Raw genomic sequence first — 21,924 nt, 5'->3', positions numbered from 1 at the left:
ATTATAAAATGACAGTGTGGCGCTGCTCTCGTGGGAGGCGTCAACTTGTGACTTCATCCATACGAGATCTGTTCAAGAAGTATCGGACCATAAGTTTTCGTTTGTAAGCAAGTAAAGCCAGGGAGGCATGGTTTGGTGCACGTATGTAGGCGACCCTAATTCACAAGCTTAAATTTTTTTTCAATTTCCGTCAGTCACCGGAATATTGCAGATGAGTGAGGAACAAGAGTGAGACGTTCTTGACAAGATGACAGGATAAATTTGAACAACACTATTGCATTAAATTTTGTGCAAAGCTTGGCGGTTCCCAAGCAGAAACGATCGGCAAGATTCACCAATGGACACCACAAAATTAAACGCGGCAGCGTTGTTCAAGCTTTTCTGTCATTTTGTCAGAAACGATACTGCAACCGCTCTCACTTATACTTCCTTACTCATCGGCGGTCTTCCGGCGACTGAAAACTTCTGCAGGCAGGAAGAAATTCAAGTATGCATTAGGATCGCTTGCATACGTGCACCAAACCACGCCTCCCTAGCTTCGTTTGATTATACACGAAAAATTATGGCCGGATACTTTTTTGACACATCTCGTACGTATCGCTTCAATTCTCTAGACAATCGGTACGATCTATTTTCCGAATCCTTAAGATTTTCATAATCTATTCCGAAGAAAGAGATCATGCAATACCTATACTTCGAACTACACTCCATGTATGTACCTTGTTATCATCACTTGATTCTAAAAACAAACCCTTGCAGTCGTTAGTCACTAAGTATTATGGAAATCAATTCAACTATTGATCCAAATCATTGTTTAAAATTTTGATTTGGGGTTAAACAAACGGATTCAGCCATATTCGGATTTTACGGAGATCCGTGATCGAGGACGTTATCAACGTTGCTTTAACTAAATCCGAACGAATTACAAGATTTGGCTATTGACCGTTATCAGGATCTCTATACTTGTCGATCACAACAAATTCATATTTGTCACGATGCGAGCATGCTATGCACAAGTCTTTGAACTTAGGTTCGTCTCGTCTTGTTTGAATAAGACCAGCAAGTTAGTGTTGTCACACACGAGGTGTTTGGGAATTCGAGATGATAACAATCTACGTTAGTGCAAGGACTTGCTCGTGCTCGTCAAAAGGAAACTACTCGATACCATTGACACTTTTAAGCAGTTGCCTTAAACACTTGTACTTTGTACTAGATGGCACGCAGAATACCGCACGGAGGCTAATCGATAACAGTTCACCCCATGACCGCTCACCCATTAGTAAAGAACTATTAATATCAGAGGATTCTCTAAAATTGTACATAATTATCATAAGAATAAGACTGGAATATAATTGAACGATCAAGCAAACTCACCTGTTGTGAAGTTTGCTCATAATTACGTGATGAGTCTCCTTCGAATGATAAGAATCCTCTCGAAGCTCCGATTATATGGGTAAGACCCAAAAATCGCATCTCAATTCTTGTTTTTAAATGAGAGGTTACAAATGGTATAAAGAAACTCTTTTATTGTTAGTTGAAGATCGTGGTGATAATCTAGGGTCATTTTCTCCAATTTGTTAAAAAATAATGAATTATCATTTTTTAATTCTGTTTTTGATACATGTTAATATAAGTCTTGAAGTGCTGGAAAAAACCTTTTTTATCATAATTTCAAAACAAAATGGCGGTGGAGTGACTGATAAAATGAAATTATGTTTTTCAAGGCGGGCGGTCAACTAGCTTCTTCAATTTTCAACTAATCAACTCCAAATTTTAACTGTAGCTTTATTTTCTAGTGAAGGGCGTAGGATTTTTTCGATTGTTTGAAATCTAACGGTTTTATTATCCACTTGTGGTATTTTGATAATATAAAATACTTTTTTCTTGATATTGATGCCATTTCTGTAAAAAAAATAGTATTTCTAAAAAATCTTATGCACACCTTTCGAAAAGTCGTTATGAAGCTACAGTTAAAACTGGAGTTGACCGGTTGAAAATTGAAAGCATTACTTGGTCACCTGTCTTGAAAAACGTCATTTCACTTTACCAGCCACTATACCGTCAATTTGTTTTTAAAAAATTCTTCTTATGTTTCAATACTTACATTGACGTTTATTATAAACAGAATTTTAAAAATATTTATTAATTTTTTAAAAATATATTGGAGAAAATGACCGTTTAATACTGACAAATATAATCACAGGTTTTCGCAAAAGCTAATTATGTAAAATAATGATACAGGGTGTTCCGTTTTAATCGTCCCAGGTCGATTACTCGAAAACCAAGCAAAATACGAAAAAATGTTTGCTATAACATATTCAAGGTTCGAAGGGGGAAGGAACATGAAGGTATCAGTTTTTTTTTTAACTGGAGCCACCAAAGTCAGCTGAAAATCAACTTGTTTTTCTTTTTCAATGGAACCGTGTATTTTTTCCGACGGCATCTGAAATTATATTAAATTTTGTATTAAAAAGTATCGCCTAAAATCGCTGCTGATAGAAGTGATTATTGGAATTGAACTGTTTACTGCCATTAATTTTGATCTGGTTCACAGATTACTCGAGAAAAGATGGAGGTACGTAACGTGGAGGGGAACCACGTAACAATGATGGAAGACAATTTTGTGGACTGCAGCTATAAATGGAGAACTTATCCGATTGATGACGTTGCGTCTTTAAAAGAAAGCATGATGTAAAATGGTGCAACTTGTCACAAATTATTTCTCAAATAATGAGACTAGAAGTTACGATAATGGAGATTCAATAAGATCTTATATTTCTATCCAGGAGAATTAATACAAATCTTTGCGCAAGATCCACTATTACTATTACATATGATTGCACGGAATTCAGATGTACCATTACTGTTTAAAGCATAGCAAATAAACGTCATAGAGCTTAACGTACAAAATGTTCTGTAGTCAAGCTAACTTCTTTCTGGAAATGATTGCGGGCAACGTTTTAATTTATTGTCATAGTGTGTAAATTAATGCGCCTTCTCATGCCCCCTGACACTTGCTCAGCTACAGCCGTAATGCACATTCATGCAATACCGTGTGGTTATAACGTCAATGTCAATTAAATTCACCGAGCAGTGTATTTTACGCACAACATTGAATTCAAGCTCAACGTTCTCTGAGAATTAGATATTTGTGGAAAAAAACAGATTGGAGTCTTCCTAATGTGTGTTCATTTTATGTTGACGGGACTGCGCCAAGTTAGCAAATTTTTTAGAAAATGTCCTGTCAAGCATGTATGAACTACCTAATAAGAGTATTGGAAATTCTCTCGTCCAGATTTTGAAACCAAGTCACTGTTTGAAATTAGACATTCGCATCGGTACTGTGAATATGTTAAATTTCCCGATGTAGTTGGATGGAGTTCGTTAACGTAAGTGAGCATTGGAAAAATCGGCAAGCGTAGAAAATTAAAGAGCGGATTACGGAGGAAGAACCGTTTCATCCAAGCTTACCAGAGACAGTGGAATGAAATGGAATTACGCGTTGAGCTAATTGAATTCGTAGTACACGTGACCAATGACGCACCGTAAAGGTCACGATGAGCATTGAGGGACAGATTTGAGGAATTTCACTGTCTGAGTAATATTTTAAATATAGTTGCTCAACTCCTACTAAACATTCAACTTGTTTCCATTCTGCATAGATAATAAGATAGACAAGAATACAATAGAGCTTTGAAACCGTTTCTCTTGAAGTATAAGCTTACAGTAAATCAATGCATCGTAAATCGTTGACACTGGTGGGGGAACCAGTGTTATAAAAACTCGAGAGTGTTCAATCTGGTCGTAATTGCTTCGCGGTCTTCGAAATACTCGTGACCAAAATCTGGTGCTGAAATTTAAAATACATAGTTACAGTGACTTCTAAACCGGTGGTGCTTCTTACGGCTTTATCGCATACAGAAGCAGCAATATGTCAGATAAAAGTGAAACCGTCACCAATTGTGATGAAGCTAGTTTGTTTGCTACCCCGGAAAAGGGTGATGAAGTGGTCATTTCGGGCATCGCTGGGAGGTTTCCAGACTCGGATAACATGACTCATTTTCAGGAAAATCTTTTCAATAAGGTTGATCTTGTCACCGATGACGATCGGCGTTGGAAATTAGGTGTGAACGTTAAGTATATCTCTTCAATGATGCCTCGTTTTGGGCAAAGTTGTGTAGACTGATATAGTGAGATGAATTTTTACAACCTTCACGTCTGGTTCCATTCAATATTTCGGAATGAAATTACCGAACTTCGTCAAAAATGATTCATTATAGCTTTCTTTCATTTTATGAATTGTGAATAAATATGGAACATGCATAAAAAATATCATATTATAATAATCAGTCTTTATACTAAACAATGATTCGAAATGCAACAATATATCCGTTTTTTGAAGAGCCGTTCGACTATTTTGAATTGTCATGTGTGAATTGTTGTTGATAATAGATCATCCGGAAATTCCCCAACGGACAGGAAAAATAAATGGAATCGGAAAATTTGATTCGCTATTCTTCGGCGTGCACTTCAAGCAAGCCCACACTTTGGATCCCATGTGCAGAATGCTGTTAGAACATGCATACGAAGCTATTATTGATGCTGGCGTTAATCCGCGTCAACTCCGTGGTAGTAACACTGGCGTGTTCATTGGTGCTTGTTTTTCTGAGTCTGAAAAGACTTGGTTCTATGAAAAACTTCAGGTTTGAATCGTTGAGTTTTTCCAATTCAGTCTGGAACGAAGTCGAAACAACTCATTACCCTCAAGAGGAATTTTATATTTCCTTAGGTGAACGGATTTGGTATCACAGGCTGCAGTCGAGCCATGCTGGCAAATCGAATTTCTTACTGGCTCGGATCTCATGGACCGAGCTACACTGTAGACTCGGCATGCAGTTCAAGTCTGTTTGCCTTGGACCATGCATACAGAGCAATCAGAAGCGGACAGTGCGACGCTGCTATTGTGGGAGGCGCCAACTTGTGCCTTCATCCATATGTCTCGCTTCAATTCTCTAGACTCGGTACGATATATTTCCCATAATAGTCACGACATTCATAACTTAATGCGAGGACAGAAGTAAAAGACATGGTATTTTAGTATTTGTGACCCATTCACACATTTCAAAGGTAACGATCATGTATTAATGTTCTAATTTCATTCCTACCGTGTTAGGTGTACTCGCTTCGGATGGAAAGTGTAAATCGTTCGATGCTGATGCTAACGGTTACGTCCGCAGCGAAACTATATCTGTGATCTTCCTCCAAAAAGCGAAAAATGCGAAACGTATTTATGCCAAAGTTGTTCACACGAAAACGAACTGTGATGGTTTCAAGGAACAGGGCATCACATTTCCCTCGACTGTAATGCAGAGTGCACTGTTACAACAATTTTATAAGGAGTGTCGAGTTTCACCTTCCAGCCTGGCTTACGTAGAAGCTCACGGTACCGGAACAAAAGTTGGCGACCCCGAAGAAGTCTACGCCCTTGAGAAAGTATTCTGTCCAGGTCGTACTACACCATTACGAATTGGTTCCATCAAGTCGAACCTAGGACATTCCGAACCAGCCAGCGGTCTTTGTTCTATTGCTAAGGTATTGAAAGTTTTAAAACTACGAAATGCCGATCATACTTTTCCACCATAAAACTAATTAACAGGGATTCGAAGGATCGATCTCACACACCTGTGAAAGTCTGAAAATTTGAATTGCTTGACTACATACGGCTACACTATGTAACATATTATTTTTATTCAGAGTATAAAGTACTGTACTGTGATATTTCTTTGTTGACGCTATATTGAATACGTGCTGTATGTCAATAGCTGTTAGAAGATGTTTGTATCGCATTAAGTGCGATGAACATGCAACGATAAGACAGTGATCTTTTTCTGTCTTCAAGGTTATAATCGCAATGCAGAGTGGATACATTCCACCAAACCTAAATTTTAAGCGTCCTCGTGAAGGAGTCACAGCATTAGAAGATGGCAGGATTCAAGTAATTACCGAATTAACCCCATGGGACGGTGGATACGTTGGTGTGAACTCTTTTGGTTTTGGCGGTGCCAATGCTCATATTCTCTTGGAATCACATTCGAAGAAGAAAATCAATAATGGCCAACCCGAAGACGACTTGCCTAGACTTGTAGTCGCTTCTGGGCGGACGGAGGAGGCTGTTACAACTATACTGAATAGCGTAAATATTACTGAAACGTCTCGAAATACATGAAATCTGGCTACCGGTTCATTGAAGCTCTTATCTCAAATCACGTCACTGTTGTCCGTGCTGTATGATATCGATTATACTTGGTTGTACAATTTAGTTGTTGAAAATTTGATTATTTCAGCTCGAAAGTCGGGCAACAGACGCGGAGTACGTGAGCCTCTTCCACAGTATACATTTGGAAGAGATTCCCGGCCACTTGTACCGTGGATATACCATTCTGCCACCCCGTGGCCTACCACAGGATAGCATTCGAGACGTACAACATTATCCCGGAGCCAAACGGCCAGTGTGGTTTGTATTCTCTGGAATGGGTTCTCAGTGGGCTGGAATGGGTAAGCATTGACGGATTACAAAGTTCAAGGTTGAATGATATACTTATACCGGAAACTAAATTATGAATACGACCAGTTATTCATTCGCGAATCACTCTGTGCATTTTCGAATAAATATCGTTTGTATCAATAATGGCAGTGGAAAAGACAACGATGAATATATAATGTGATTTTTATTGCGGCATTCAATAGGTGAAGCCCTCATGAAAATTCCTGCATTTGCCAAGGCTATTGACAAGTGTGACGCAGCTCTCAAGCCTCACGGAGTGGACATTATTAATATTCTGACAAACAGGGATCCAAAAACATTCGACAACATCTTGAACTCATTTGTCGGAATTGCCGCAGTTCAGGTAAATTGAAATACCCTATTGTAAGATCCATGTAAGCTCACCAATGAATATTATGCACTAATTGAAGGCTACAATAACACCTACACTGATGCCCGTTTGTTTTCTCATCATTCGCAGGTTGGCTTAGTAGATGTTCTCACGTCCATAGGAATAGTAGCTGACAATATCATTGGGCATTCGGTGGGAGAGTTGGGCTGTGCCTATGCAGATGGTTGCTTCACTGCGGAACAAATGGTACTGTCGGCATATTCTCGAGGTCTAGCTTCGATAGAAACTGAATTGATTCACGGATCGATGGCAGCTGTGGGCCTTGGTTACGAAGAAATAAAGGATCTATGCCCACCGGATATCGAGGTAGCTTGTCACAATGCTGTCGAGAGTTCCACGATAAGCGGACCAGCTGAGTCCATGAAGAAATTCGTTGCTGAGTTGCAGGTACATTTTAGGCATTCGTATACACGGACAGTTCTTCGAAAGCCATGAGTAACTTTATCAAATACTTTTCTGTATTTTCGTTATTCCAGTTATACTTTCTTATTACAGGCGAATAACATCTTTGCTCGAGAAGTCCCGTGCAGCAACATTGCATACCATAGTCGCTATATAGCAGCAGCGGGCCCAAAATTATTAAATTACTTGCAGAAGGTCATTCCTGATCCAAAACCCCGTAGTCAGAAGTGGCTCAGCACTTCCGTACCTCGTAACAAGTGGAACACTACTTCGGCTCGATTGTGCTCGGCCGAATACCACACGAATAACTTACTAAGTCCAGTTTTATTCGAAGAAACGTCGAACCTCATACCAACAAATGCAATTACTATCGAAATAGCGCCACACGGGCTGCTGCAAGCCATTTTACGGAGATCCTTGGACGAGAACGTTACCAATGTGGCTTTAACTAAACGTGGGCATAAAGATAACACCCAAGTTTTACTACAAGCCGTTGGCAAGCTTTACGAAGTCGGTTTACATCCAAATTTGGCCGACCTTTACCCTAAAATCGAGTACCCAGTCAGCAATGGCACTCCTATGATATCTCCTCTGGTACGTTGGGAACATTCTGATGACTGGTATGTGACCTGCTATAGGATGCAGGAGAAAATCACTTCAGGTGAAAGAATAGTGGAAGTAACACTGGCTGACGAAGACTTTGAATGGATGGCAGGTCATGTAATCGATGGGAGAAATCTGTTTCCTGCGACTGGTTACTTGGTACTAATTTGGGAGACTGTGGGTATGATGCGAGGTGAACTGTACACTGAAGTATCAGTCGTATTCGAAGATGTCAGATTTCACCGAGCGACCACAATTCCAAAGGAAGGCAGCGTTGAGCTTACGCTCATGGTTCAGAAAGGTACGATCACGTAGAATACTACGGCGCTATGCTGTGCAGTCATTTTTTCTACAGCGTAATACCGAATCAGATTAGTAGGTAATTATACTGAATATTCAACTGTTATCAGGGTCAGGCAGATTTGAAGTTGTAGAAGGAGGTACTGCCGTTGTAACTGGGTTAATTCGTGCTGTTTCAAACCCAAGTCAAGAACGCGTAAGCGATGATATACTGTGTGAAGAATTAGATGAACTAAATGCAACTGGCAGAGATGTTTATAAAGAGTTGCGTCTCAGAGGATATCAATACGCGGGAGTGTTTCGTGGTATTAAGCGTACATCATTGAGTGGGACCAAGGGACGCATAGCTTGGATGAACAATTGGGTAGCCTTCATGGATAATATGCTACAGATGGAAATATTAGGAACGGACACCCGAGGGCTTTACGTTCCCACCGGTATTCAGAAGCTTGTCATAGACACTAAAAGCCATTGGACTGCCATTCAGAGTATGCCTGACGACGACAAAGGTACGAGCTGCTAGTTCAATATTTTCCACATTCAGTATCGAAGAATATTTCATCATTAATCTTCGTTAGGAGGATGAACATTCTCGTATTTTCTTTTTGCAGAATTCACAGTGCAAGTAGACAGAGATTTAAATCTTACTGTCGCTGGTGGGGTGGAAATAAGAGGACTGAAAGCGGGCGCTATTGCTCGTAGAAAACCAGCTGGGGATCCCGTACTTGAGAAGTTCCAATTCATAGCTCATCGAGATCGGGCTGAAATGGCACTGAAAGATATCGCTTGCATCGCTACACACATAGCACTTGAAAATCATCGTGGTTTTAAAGTGAAAACTGCCGAATTGATCGGTGAAGTAGATAATGTCTCACCTGAAAATCTAACTTCCCTCCTCATTCAAGAAATTTTGAGTGATTTACCCTTAATCCAGGCCGATATCAACGTCGTGGGATCCCAAGAAAAATTCACCAACGATGTACTGCCATCTACTATTACAGTCTCAGAACTAAAAAAATTGTCCAGTGACGGTGATGCTTTAATGGTGATTAGTCACGGTGTCTTCGCTAGCAAAAATCACGAAATTCTGAAACAACTTCAAGCGGTAATGGTGGACGGAGGATTTTTACTAGCCAGAGAACCGTTGAGTATCGATTCTGCCATTTTCGCAACTATAAGACGTGAGGGTCTTGACGTCATCCTGGAAAAACGTACAGATCGAGAATTTATCATTTTACTCCGTAAACAATCGAGACTGCCCGAAATATCTGCAGTTATACCGATCAACAATTACGAATTCACGTGGCTATCTAAGCTTCAAGCTGCTCTAGAAGCGGAAAAAGAAAAAAAAGATAGCCGCAATCGTCGAATACTTCTTCTGAGTGAAGGGAATTTCGAAAGCGGGCTTTTGGGACTTGCTAACTGTCTTCAGAAAGAACCAGGCGGCGAAATTGTCCGAGGACTTTTAATTCAAGATTCGAGGGCTCCGAAATTTACTCTAGAAAATCCGTTCTATTCTGAACAATTGCGATTAGACTTGGCACAAAATGTCCTATGTTCTGGGAAATCATGGGGTTCGTATCGGTTTCTTCCTTTGGATCCATTGAAAATACAGCCGGTTTATCACACTCAGTTGACTCAACTAGTGCGTGGTGATTTGAGTTCACTCAAGTGGATGGAAGGTTCAATACAGCCGGGATCCCGCTCCGACGGCTTGATCAAGGTTCATTACTCGTCTTTGAATTTCCGTGATATCATGGTAAGCACTGGAAAATTAGCAACTGAAGTTGTTGGGAGAACAAGGCTACAGCAAGAATGTGTGATCGGATATGAATATTCTGGAATAGATCTGAAAGGTCGTCGAATCATGGGAATGATCCCGTGTGGATCCTTTTCAAACTACTGTATCCGTGACGCGGAACTTGCTTGGACAGTGCCGGATGACTGGACACTAGAAGATGCGGCTACGGTCCCAGCTGCTTATGGAACTGCTTATTATGCGCTTTACATGAATGGCAAAATGCGAAAGGGCGATAAAGTTTTAATACATGTCGGGACCGGAGGTGTAGGTCAAGCAGCTATAAGATTAGCTCTCTGTGAGGGCTGCGAAGTTTTCACGACAGTAGGAACTCCGGAGAAACGTGAATTCATTAAAAAGAAATTTCCACAAATTGATGACAATCACATCGGCAATTCTCGAGATACAAGCTTCGAGCAATTAATTCTTGGAGAAACTCAAGGACTTGGAGTGGATATTGTGCTGAATTCTTTGGCAGAAGAAAAATTACAGGCCTCGGTTCGTTGCTTGGCACAGGGTGGTCGATTTTTAGAGATTGGGAAATTTGACCTTGTAGCAAACAATAACCTTGGAATGGAAGTATTTTTGAAGGAAATTAGCTTCTATGGCATCCTGGTAGATAATTTATTTTACTTTGTCGGTCGTAAAAGAGAGGAACTGAGGGAGTTATTCCAAAAGGGACTGTCAGCGGGTGTAATCAAACCAATTTCCAGAACTGTATTCTCCATGAATCAAACTGAAGAAGCTTTCAGGTACATGGCAGCTGGAAAACACATTGGCAAGGTTGGACCCTTTTTCAAAATTACTTTTGAATAATTTAAGTTACCGTCAAAGAATATTTGTATTTCCTCACTATTTTCCTCAGATCGCGTCCAGAGTTGACAGTGATCATCGAATGTGAACTTTCGTTTTTGCTGTCTTACTTTCAGGTAATCATGAAAATCCGTGATGAAAATCCAACTGGTAAGCCAACTCTTCCTCTGGCGTTACCTCGTTACTATTGTTTAGAAGACAGCAGCTACCTTATTCTTGGTGGCTTGGGTGGATTCGGTCTGGAGCTCGCCGACTGGCTGGCACTTCGCGGAGCAAGGAAACTAGTTTTGACATCCCGAAGAGGAATCAATACCGGATATCAACGTATGCGAATTAATGTGTGGAAGGGATGGGGGGTGAAAGTTGTCGTAATTGTTGGAAAAGATGCTTCGACGCACGAAGGGTGCGAAGCTATTCTGAAAGAGGCAGCGGCACTTGGTCCAGTAGATGCTATATTCAACTTGGCCGTGGTACTCAAGGACGGCCTATGTGAGAATCAAACAGTGGAATCATTCGAAGAATCTTTCAAAGTTAAAGCCTGGGCTACTAAGCAGCTGGACAAACTCTCCAGAATCTTGTGTCCAAATCTCAGGCATTTCGTGGTATTTTCATCAGTGTCCTGCGGCAGAGGGAACGCAGGGCAAACAAACTACGGAATGGCCAACTCTATAATGGAACGAATCTGCGAATCGAGAGCGGCAGAAAATCTCCCAGCTTTGGCCATTGAATGGGGAGCTGTTGGTGACGTTGGATTGGTGGCAGAAATGCAGGAAGAACACAAAGAAATTGTCATTGGTGGCACATTACAACAGAGAATATCTTCATGCCTACAAGAGCTGGATGGTTTTCTACGACAAAATTCCACCATAGTCTCAAGCATGGTTGTTGCTGAGAAGAGGGCAGGTGGAGCTAATGCTACAAATATTGTCGATACAGTCATCAACATAATGGGTATGCTGAACTAGAAATACATTTTTCGAACTTCTTATGTTTCTCTTCCAATCAGTTCTTCAAAAAAAAACACAACTCTTCTTGATGCACTTACTATCTGGGTTCAGTGTTAGTTTTAATTTACTGCACGAAGGTCTAAGTAATAACAACCTTCGATCTGTTATAAATGTTTACAAATTTTATAATTTAGAAGGAAGGTTTCGTGCTAATTTATCTGGATAAGTTTCAATTAATGCAATATCAAGTGACATTCGTACCTGAAGGACCGTATTTTTAACAGGGCTCAAGGACCTTAAAACTGTTAGTGTGCACACGCCTTTGGCAGAAATAGGAATGGATTCCATGATGGCCGTTGAAATCAAACAGACCATAGAGCGTGAATTCGAAGTGTTTATGACTGCACAAGATATCCGTGCTCTCAATTTCGCGAAGCTGCAAGACTTATCTGCGAAATTGTTCGAAGAGAGTATAAAACACGAAAAGATCACAGAATTGGCGACCGATCTAGGTGGTATAAAAATACTAATTCGAACTTTGGGAACGGCGAATCTGAATAAAGATATTTGTGTGCCTCTGCCAACTAAGGCAGAGGATAGACGAGGAGAAGTTTTCATGCTACCGGGAATCGAAGGAACCCACATGGTATTCAATTCATTGGCTCCTAAACTAAGAGCTCCAACGACTTGTTTACAGCTTCCGCTGACCATCCCAAACGTAGTAACGATTGGCGATATGGCAGACTATTTCTTGCCGGTAAATATAAATCATTATTATCAAAAGTGATGTCCGATCGTAATAATTTTCAATTACTAGAATCTTGATACAATTGAGCATGTCCTTTTTCAACTTGCAGCATGTCAAGGAAAGAAACAAAGATCGCAGAGACTTCATAATAGCTGGATATTCTTTCGGAAGTTTAGTGGCTATTGAGCTTGTGAGACGTTTAGAGTCCGAAGGTCTCCACGGTCGCCTCGTGTTAATTGATGGCGCACCCGATTATATGAAAGCAGTACTTAATCAAAACTTGATGGCAGAAACTGACGACCAGCTACAATCTCGTGTACTTTCGGAGATAATGGATATGCTTGCACCCTCCGTCACCGCAACGGTTGGTTTCAGTTTTTTTCTGTTGATTCTTACCACGATTGTGTGTACCTCACAAATGCTGATTGTATCGAAAAGGCTTTAATGAATATATGAATTTTCTCAACTCGCACAAGTTTTTCGGATTAAGAGACAAAGCTCTGTCGTTTCAGCTTGTTGAGGAATTACAAAATTGCGTCAACTGGGAGAGTAAATTGGCAGCATTCACCAAAGTGTTGCCAGCAGCAAAAAATTTAGATTTCTCGACAGAAACTCAGCAGGAGATATGTTCTGCTATTTACCACCGAATCAAAGCAATTTTGAATTACGACACCTCAGCATTGTCACCCTTAGAAACACCGATAATCTTACTCAGGCCTAAGATTCACTCCGTACGTTCGATGCCGGAAGATTATGGGCTAAAAAAGGTAAGCTGCTACAATCGTTTTGCTTATGTCGTTTTCGTTACTCTCAATCCTCATTCCGACAATATTTGATAATGTATCATTGTGAACCCGGCATATCAACGCTAGAAATAGATAAAAAAAATATCAATTTCCTCGATCCGATTAAAGATGCAGATGTTTTGTGCAATTCTTAGAAATACGACATTTTTTCCTGATGAGAATTTTTTAAACAAGTTTGATTTCGCGGTTGAATTTTCGAAAACTATAAAGTGTTTTCTGTTGCATTGCAAAAATTATTTCTCAGAAGAAAGCGTTTGGCTTGAAATAGTGCTGGAGATATTCCAACGTGGATGAAATTCAGTGGAACATGTTTCGTGAATATTCCAAAGGAGAATTTGATAACTGGCGCACAAAATTAATTTCACAACCAAGAAATCAAGTGTATGTGAAATTGAGGATTCAGCTCGCAGAATTCAGTTGCATACGTGTAACATGTGGTGATTTCAGATAAACCCACGAACCATTAAAGAACATGTATTAGGCCAAGCAATAAAGTAGAAAATAAGATATCGTGTAACAAAAATACTAGCAGAATTCCGACTGTGCCATCACACGAAAGGCAGTCCGTAGTTGTATTTTTCCATGTTTCCTACTGGCAACTATGGTCACAAAATTTTGTCATCAATATTTACACGCAAAAAATCCTGTTTCTTTTATAGTATCTTGCTTATAAAATCGAAATCAATGCAGCAATCTTGATGCTGTCAAGCGATGAGTTGTAGACAATCAAAAAGCGAACAAATTGAGCTTTGGAACGACTCGAACGGATCATTGGTACCGGAGAATACCTCAAAACTAGAAACAATCTTCGTTGTTTCAAAAATTTATAAGTCCGTCATTTTTTAAGTTGTGGCGCAGGCCCTTCGGATAAAACTAGTGATGCGAATGGAGCTATGTCAATTATTTCTTTTTCATTCTGGGGTAGGTGAACCACGGGAAACTGATTCTCCATTAAGATTTCAGAAAAAATTAATGGAAAAGCTGCAGCTGAATGATTATTGTAAAATATCGTAATATTATTCGCGAATTCTTTGAAATCTTAGTGCGCTTATCTAAATTGGTACCAGTTTCAAAAGAAGCATTTGTAAAACTTCCAGGAGTTTTCAAAATTCTTAGAATAAAGCGATAATGTGTCTTGCGCAATTTTCTTTTTTTTTATTTGTATTATCTGAATTGTTGCATGAAACTTAAAATGAATTAAAAATATTTATACATAAATTATCAAGGTGGTGACAGAAATCAGAGCGCAAGATTCCCTGAGATTTCCGGATCTTCCTTGATGTCCGGAGCGTAGTTTCAAAAAATTCTGGTCATATTTCTCACTATTAGTTTAAGATCACTTGTAGAGAATGGTGTAATTAAATGGAGCAGATGATACGTCAGTTACACGCAAGTGGAAATATTACCAGTTCGATTTCGAACATAAATACTGTAAAAGTGATACGATTCTGCTGCAAATATCTTCAAAATATTTAATTTGTCGTTAGTTATGCTTATGATCGGAACACCTCAACTGAAATAATTTCAATATCTAAAACCAAGGTATCTATCCGAAATTGCCCAAAATTTGATGAGGTTTTCACGAACTCTCCAGAAATTTCCAGAACTCGGAAGTCTTTGAGAATTCCTTTATTTCTCGGTTCTGTCGCCACCTTGACATAGTATCGTTATGATACGTTGAGAAGCCAAGATCATAGTAGTATTTGGGTCTTTCAAAGATGAATTTCTGATATTGCTTACCTGCTGTTGTCAGAAGTCACCATCGTCAACATTGAACTGTTTGCTACCATTAATTTTCATTTCCTTCATAGATTACTCAGGGAAAGATAGAAGTGCACTACGTTGAAGGGAATCACGTTACAATGTTGGAAGATAATATCTGCGCTACAGCTATAAACGGAGAACCTATCGAAGATGCTGCGTCGTTCAAGAAAAGCATAATGGAAGATGGTGCAAACCTAGCACCCATCATTCCTGCAAGTAATGTCAGCAGAAGTTAAGTTGGTTAAAAGATAATAGGTCCTGAACTTATTTGATTTTTTATCCAAAATGATTAACATCCTGTTATGAAAAACAACTCGAATGGTCGTAATTTAGTGAAGCTTGCTTCCAAGCTCATGCCAATTATTGTCTGATTGAAAAGTGCTTGGCACGAAAAAAATAAACAGTATGCAATACAATCATTTTTATGTAACCACGTTTTAATGTAAAACAGATTATACATAAATAGAATGCGAAATTGAATTTCCCACTGTACTGGTCCTACTATAGTAATAATGACATCATTTCAACATTTATCCTCGAATTTATCAAACTCACGTGTATATTTATTAAAGTCAGCCTCATCATCCAGTAACAAGTTTAGATTGGGTCACTCCGCCCGAAATCTCGTTAAAGTCTATCGTTACCAAGTATCCTGTTACTGACTGTTGGGGCCGCTTATATTTGAGTACCTCACACAATCTTACGATCTCAAATAAAAAAAAAAAAATCACCACAATTGTTGCTCTCAAATGAGCGGTTTCAATAAATTTCTCACACGTGAACTTATATTGCAACTTATATAATTAAGAGAAAACGTAACAACATTTATTCGATAATATAAGCTAGAGCTAACTTGGACAATAAAGTTTCCTATCGCTTACATAAAAAGTAACAGTATTCAGTAATTTCAACACTTTAAATATGACAGTGTTCGTTTGCATTGCCATTATTAATCATTGACGAAGAATCGTTGATCGATTCTTTGCGCAAGTGATGAGGATATAGAAGGAAAATAATTTGATCAGATATTATGCGAGAATCCTGATGGCTATTGTTTAAAACTTATTATTAGTAACGAATAACGTATGGTTTCGTAGATTCTTTCAAAGCTCCATGGGCTCGAGTTGTGGAGAACATTGATTTAAATCTATTATACCGTTGTTATTATTGTTGTTGTTGCTGTTTCTATTGTTATTGTTATTGTTATTGTTATTGTTGTTGTTGTTGTTGCCATCTTCAAGGAAGTTTGGTATTGGCGTTGGTGTATCTCGAGGTACTGGTAATACCCGGGCAAGGTGTTTACTCGGTGGTTCCCAAAGTACTAGTGCCATTGAGGGTCGTTCACTGAAAAAGACAGACTTTCACATATAAGCCTGGCTTTTTCCTTTCTTGTTACTAATATTCAAGTTACTACACCCAAGAAGTGTCAAGGGGCTACCCTACTGCGAAATTATCAACGTGAAAATATTTATTTTTTCCTCTCTAAAAAGTAGTTTCCGAGGTCAAGATTTATATATAATACGAGACAGGAATGGTAGATAAACGGTAAGATATGTAAATTAAATTTTTCCACTCCAAAAGATTTCGAATACTTTTTTCTCGAAACTATATTTTTCAAAACGATGTACACGATATCTCGATCTGTGAATGAATCGACTTAAAATTTGGTACACATGTTCAAAGAAATAGTGATTTCCGGCTGACGACTGATTATATCGTTCTCATTTTTTGTGCAATACTTATTAATAAATGGTGGCTACTATAAACAGTCAAAAAAATTCCCTGCCTTTTCCTTGACTTTTATGACCAAATTCACGTTCTTTCCCTGACTAAAATGCTAAGTAATAGTGCCAATAACAGTAACTATTTAGTGAAGGTACAAATTGATCGGTATTCAAAAATATGGTCATAATCTATTTAATGGTGATAAAAATTAATTTATACACATTAAGCATAACAATACTTTTTTTAAAATTATTTTGTGACGTAGATGCTTACAGCGAATATTTTACAACTTGTTGAAGGAAAATTTTAATTTAATATTTAGATCCATACAGAAACGTACTTATTGCGTAGACATCCTTTCGACTTATGCTAACACCTGCATCTTGTCCACTCTATTTAATATATCTTTTTGGGTGCTCAGCGCTAATCGAAGAAATATGACCGGGAGGCAATGTTCGTTCTATGGAATTTATAAAAATGTCTCGTATGCAATCTGAAATTTTTGGACCGAAAAGTACTTCATTTCTCGACACGATTTTTATTAACTACGAATTTCTAGCATGCAATTTTTTCGAACTTCGATTTATCGTGGAAGCCTAGTTTTTTCTCGCTGTGCCGGACCACCGTACATTTTCCTTGACCAAATGAAAGATTCCCTGAGTTTTCCCTGACTTCCCTGACCAATTCAAGAATTCCCTGACTCTTTCCAGATTACCAGGTTTTCCCTGACAAGTGGCCACCATGTAATCAAAATACAACATATTCTTGAGCTGAAAACGTCGTAAAATCGGAAATTTTTTTCATTTCACCAAAGAGGAAAAAAGAAAAACGCTCTGTCGGTCGGTAGCCAATACAACGTAGTCAATGACTATATTTTTATTTTTGTGTCAGACCACCGATACTTGTGATGTCATGTACAATAATTAACCCTGCACAAAAACTATTGAAAGGCGCGAAGACATATCTCTATCAAATTGTTATAATAATAAAATTTTTTTTTTTTTTTGATCAAATTTTTTGAACACACTCCTTAACCGGTTCACTGATGGATCCCAAATCAACGTTTCGTGCCAAAACTGGTAGGAGCAAATAATTTTGTATTCAACAGAAAACCTTCACAATAAGCAGTTTTTTGGATCGCTGATTACGAATCTGAAATCGAAATTTGAAAATTCAATATGGCGAATCCAATATGGTGGCATCGACTGACTAACGGTATTCAACGACTGTCCCCTCCGTTATTAACTGTTGATAAATATGACCACCACCCCAGACTGTGCCGCGGGAAGGCCTGTGAAGCAGGTGTGAAATCCTACCGCAGCTTTCCCGTGGCACACTCTGGGGTTGTAGTCATATTTATCAACAGCTAATAACGGAGGTGACAATCACAGTGGAATACCGTTACTCAGTCGATGTCACCATATTAGATCCGCCATTTTAAATTTTCGAATTTCGAGTTGAAATTCGTAATCAGCGCCCCAAAAAACATAGGCATATCAAATTTGATGTAAATACGTTCGAAACTAACAGAGATATTCACGGATCTCATAGATAAGTCCTTACCAGTTGTGGCACTTTGTTTTTGCAGATATATGAGTGCTTACTAGTGAACCGATTAATGTGTACATGAGTTTATATCAAAAAATTATTAATATAGCATCAGCAGTTTTTCCGAAATTAATTCCTGAAAATTAGCCTGTTGATATATCCATGTCAGTAGGGTAACCCCTTGACGCATTAATAATGGAGATAAGTTCAAACTTATAATGGCATCCGTAAAAGGAACTTTCACCCCACTTTTTGGAAACGAAACATTTATTCTTCCAAATCCTGTGAAAGAAACTCCACAAAAATCAGCCCAATCTAATACAATGATACTCACAGAGAATAAAATACTTACAGTTTGGATAACAGAGAGGTAGGAATTAGGGGTTCTTCTTGTAGCCGTCTGACTTCCTCAGATATGACCAGTCTAGGCTTTCTGCAGTCATTTTGATCTAAGTTTATGCCCTCAGCACTTTCCATATTCGAGTTCATATATTCTAAATTATTACACACACGCTGTGGCGAGTGAGCTGTCGATGTCGAAGGAGGTGAATTTTGAGCTTGATAGTTGGAACTGATGTGCAAACCTTGAAAGTGTGAGGCCATCTTTTCTTCGGTAATAAATTGCTTAATTTGCCGACTGTAATTGAACACATGTATGTATTAATGCATTTTGTTTTCTTTCGAATTCCATATGGTAGAAATATTTGACTATACTCATAAATTTTGCCACATCTGTATTTTGGGGAACTCTACATCTCACTCTAGATGTTAGTTAGATGCAGAAAATATTTTCTACTGGCACTTACGTATCTGTGATATCTGGTGTGCTCAACTTTCTTTTTTGATGCAGCGACATTGTGTCATAGGCAGGCTGGCTTCTTTCACCAGTAAACCTGATCAAATCAGGTTGCTGCAAAGCTGGAACGCTCCATGGCATAGACAACGCTGGGACCTGTGGCATTTGCAGCCAAGGTCCGCCTTGTTGCGGCGAGTTTTGCTGACCCATCATATGTTGGAATACAGACTGTGGAGTATGGAGGTTAGCTCCACCCATCGTACTCTGCATCGGAGGGTTTAGATGGTATTGCAAAGCCATTACTACCCAATATCTCAATTCAGTTATTTTTTTCTGCCTAATTGATCAACTTATAATGAATTACTTACAAATGCAGGTTTTGCTTTACATATAAATTTACTTTAGAGCTTAATATTCTCAAGCTATATTAAATAAGTACTAACTGTAAAATCTGACCGTTCCAAAGACTGCCTATTGTTGTTCCTTCTGTAGTTAACATGGAAATATTAAGTATAAATGGGCATCACAATCTGAATCAAAATTTAAGAACAGCAAAAAAATTGTTTAAAAAATCTCTAGCAATATTGTTTGCACCAATGATAGTGAACATAAATAAAATAGCATCTCTACCATGTAATTTAAATCAATCGGAAAAAATTTGAAACAACACATGCTTTAAGACATTAACAATTTGAGGAGAGGTTTTACAATTAAAACGATAAGTTGTAAACGATTAAACTCTGGTGTTTTAGATGCAATTCTACTGTTCTTTGGCTGATTTTACTTGCTGATCAGATTTCCTCATATAGTTTGCAGAAAAATTTTGAGGAAACCTTGAATCATAATAGGTAGAGTTATAATGTGCAAGTGTAATTAATGAGGAATGTCTACTCTACCATACTTACACTAATTTATTTTTATCCGTTCCGGAGATAACTTTTTGTTCGAGCGTTCTCTAGAAATCTCTGTGGAGACCAAAATAAGCCAAAAATCATTAAAACCGGTTCAAGAAGACCAGAGTTTCATTATTTTGAACCATCCAATTATAAAACTTATACGGTTGTCGATAGGTTGTCATTCGAATTTGCTTATCTTCATTGTTGGTATAGTATAGGAGTTTGTTTCATTCCTGTTCACCATCATTGGCACAAATAACATAGCCGGGGATTTTTTAAACGGACTTTCTCTATATCTAACCTTTGATTCAGATCTGCTCCCTGATCCATAACCTGAAAACGTTTCGAATCCAGCACAAAAACTGCCTGGAGAAACTTTGAAAGACTTTACAACGTGTCATTTGCTGTGCAAAATTCGTGTCTGATACAGCGCAATACTTTCCGCCGAATTTATGCTGAGCACACTGCTTATGTATTACTAGTGCAAGACCGTGAGGTATTCCCATTGTAAAACAAAAATAAAATTGCCATATACATACTACATACCTCTTACGCTGCCAATCAGATATTGCCTGCAGGGTGATAGTCGTGATTTATGTTAACTACGTATTTGTATTGTCGGTTTTTTACCACTCTTTTATCCACCAATTAAAGGACAATGCTAAAAACTTGCCAGGTTTACGAGCAATGTTCGGAATTACTTGACAGAATGTTGAACGAGACTCACTTTTCTCGCAGTTTCTCTTTGCTGGCGCAAGTCTCGCGTGAGTTCGTGAATATGCTGTGAACTACACAACACAAATGACATTCCCCACCCGTGTTGGCCAACGCACAATCACAAGGCCTGCTACGCTCGCACGCTGCTCCACAAGTTTGACCATTGCTGCCAGTTCAATAACCGAGGCGAGAACTAGTTGGAACATTCCGGAACATACCGTCGCGTTCGAACGTTTTAACAAAAATTTTAGTTATGATGATTACCTCGTCTTTGTTCGTTATTCTTTGAATCTTAGAGCTAATCGTTAAGCAGAATTGTAAATTACGACTGGATTAGAAGACAAGAGATGGTTTGCTTCGATAAATTTCTAACCGACTTTAACGTAGTCCTTCTTGGGTTAACTGACAGTTGAATTCAAACATTTCGACGACTTCCAATCACGATTTCGGAACACTTGTATGCATGTATGTACATAGATGCATTGAATGTAGCCGTTTTTGGTCTGACGGACCCGCTGGTGCCTGGTGTGTCATATTTGGCACATTAGCGCGTTGGGAAAACGGGCAATTTTTTTCTCATAAGTTCATTTCTTGAAATTCTTAAAAATGTTCAGAATTTTTTGATCCACGCGATGAAAGTTTTAAGAATAGATATTTATAAAAGGAGTGCTTTGGTCAATTTCGACATTGACGCGTATATCTCGAAATATCGAATTCCACGTGTTTTAAACGCGAAAAAGGGCTTAACCTTCCCATTCTACACGTAATTCTGACCAAAAACTCTTCAATTCATTTTCATTTGACGCAGAAATAAAGAAATGGCATGAATTCTACGAATTTACCATGACAATTTCATAGAACCCATGCCATTTCTATTTATTTCTGCGTCAAATAAAAATGTATTGGAGTATTTTTGTTCAGAATTGTATATGGAATCGGGTTGTTAGGCCCTTTTTCTCTTACAAGATATGTACGTAGACTTTGATATGTGGAGATATTTGGTCAACGTCGAAATCGACCAGGAGGGCATACCCTTAAGAAGTTTATTCATATATTTACAAAAGGTTCGTTTGTCGAAAATTTCTTTTTCTGCTTCAACTGAAGT

At 38.6% G+C, this 21,924-nt stretch overlaps 2 protein-coding genes across 14 annotated transcripts; one reads left to right on the top strand and one right to left on the bottom strand.

Annotated features, from left to right (window-relative positions):
* Positions 1–3,822: 3,822 nt before the first annotated feature.
* Positions 3,823–15,850, top strand: LOC124299046 (fatty acid synthase-like). Its single transcript, XM_046751885.1, has 16 exons — positions 3,823–4,124; positions 4,453–4,703; positions 4,790–5,021; positions 5,174–5,592; positions 5,900–6,193; positions 6,345–6,555; positions 6,748–6,908; positions 7,026–7,343; positions 7,452–8,262; positions 8,372–8,770; positions 8,873–10,842; positions 10,989–11,823; positions 12,104–12,576; positions 12,677–12,931; positions 13,080–13,334; positions 15,185–15,850. The coding sequence occupies exons 1-16, from the start codon at positions 3,932–3,934 to the stop codon at positions 15,371–15,373; spliced, it is 7,266 nt and encodes a 2,421-aa protein (XP_046607841.1). The 5' UTR covers positions 3,823–3,931; the 3' UTR covers positions 15,374–15,850.
* Positions 15,424–21,027, bottom strand: LOC124299049 (myb-like protein I). Of its 13 annotated transcripts, none has more exons than XM_046751895.1 (6): positions 20,649–20,967; positions 20,404–20,435; positions 19,650–19,692; positions 19,217–19,470; positions 18,763–19,047; positions 15,424–16,481 (listed from the first exon to the last, which is right to left on the bottom strand). In XM_046751895.1, the coding sequence occupies exons 2-6, from the start codon at positions 20,430–20,432 to the stop codon at positions 16,241–16,243; spliced, it is 852 nt and encodes a 283-aa protein (XP_046607851.1). In that variant the 5' UTR covers positions 20,433–20,435; positions 20,649–20,967; the 3' UTR covers positions 15,424–16,240. The 13 variants fall into 13 exon arrangements, with proteins under 13 accessions (XP_046607851.1, XP_046607857.1, XP_046607850.1 ...); XM_046751901.1 differs by having other exon boundaries at positions 19,217–19,434; XM_046751894.1 differs by lacking the exons at positions 19,650–19,692; positions 20,404–20,435 and having other exon boundaries at positions 20,830–21,027.
* Positions 21,028–21,924: the final 897 nt, after the last annotated feature.

Source organism: Neodiprion virginianus, chromosome 2 (assembly GCF_021901495.1).
Source record: "Neodiprion virginianus isolate iyNeoVirg1 chromosome 2, iyNeoVirg1.1, whole genome shotgun sequence".
Classification (NCBI taxonomy): Eukaryota; Metazoa; Arthropoda; class Insecta; order Hymenoptera; family Diprionidae; genus Neodiprion; species Neodiprion virginianus.
This window is presented reverse-complemented; position numbering and strand designations above follow the sequence as displayed.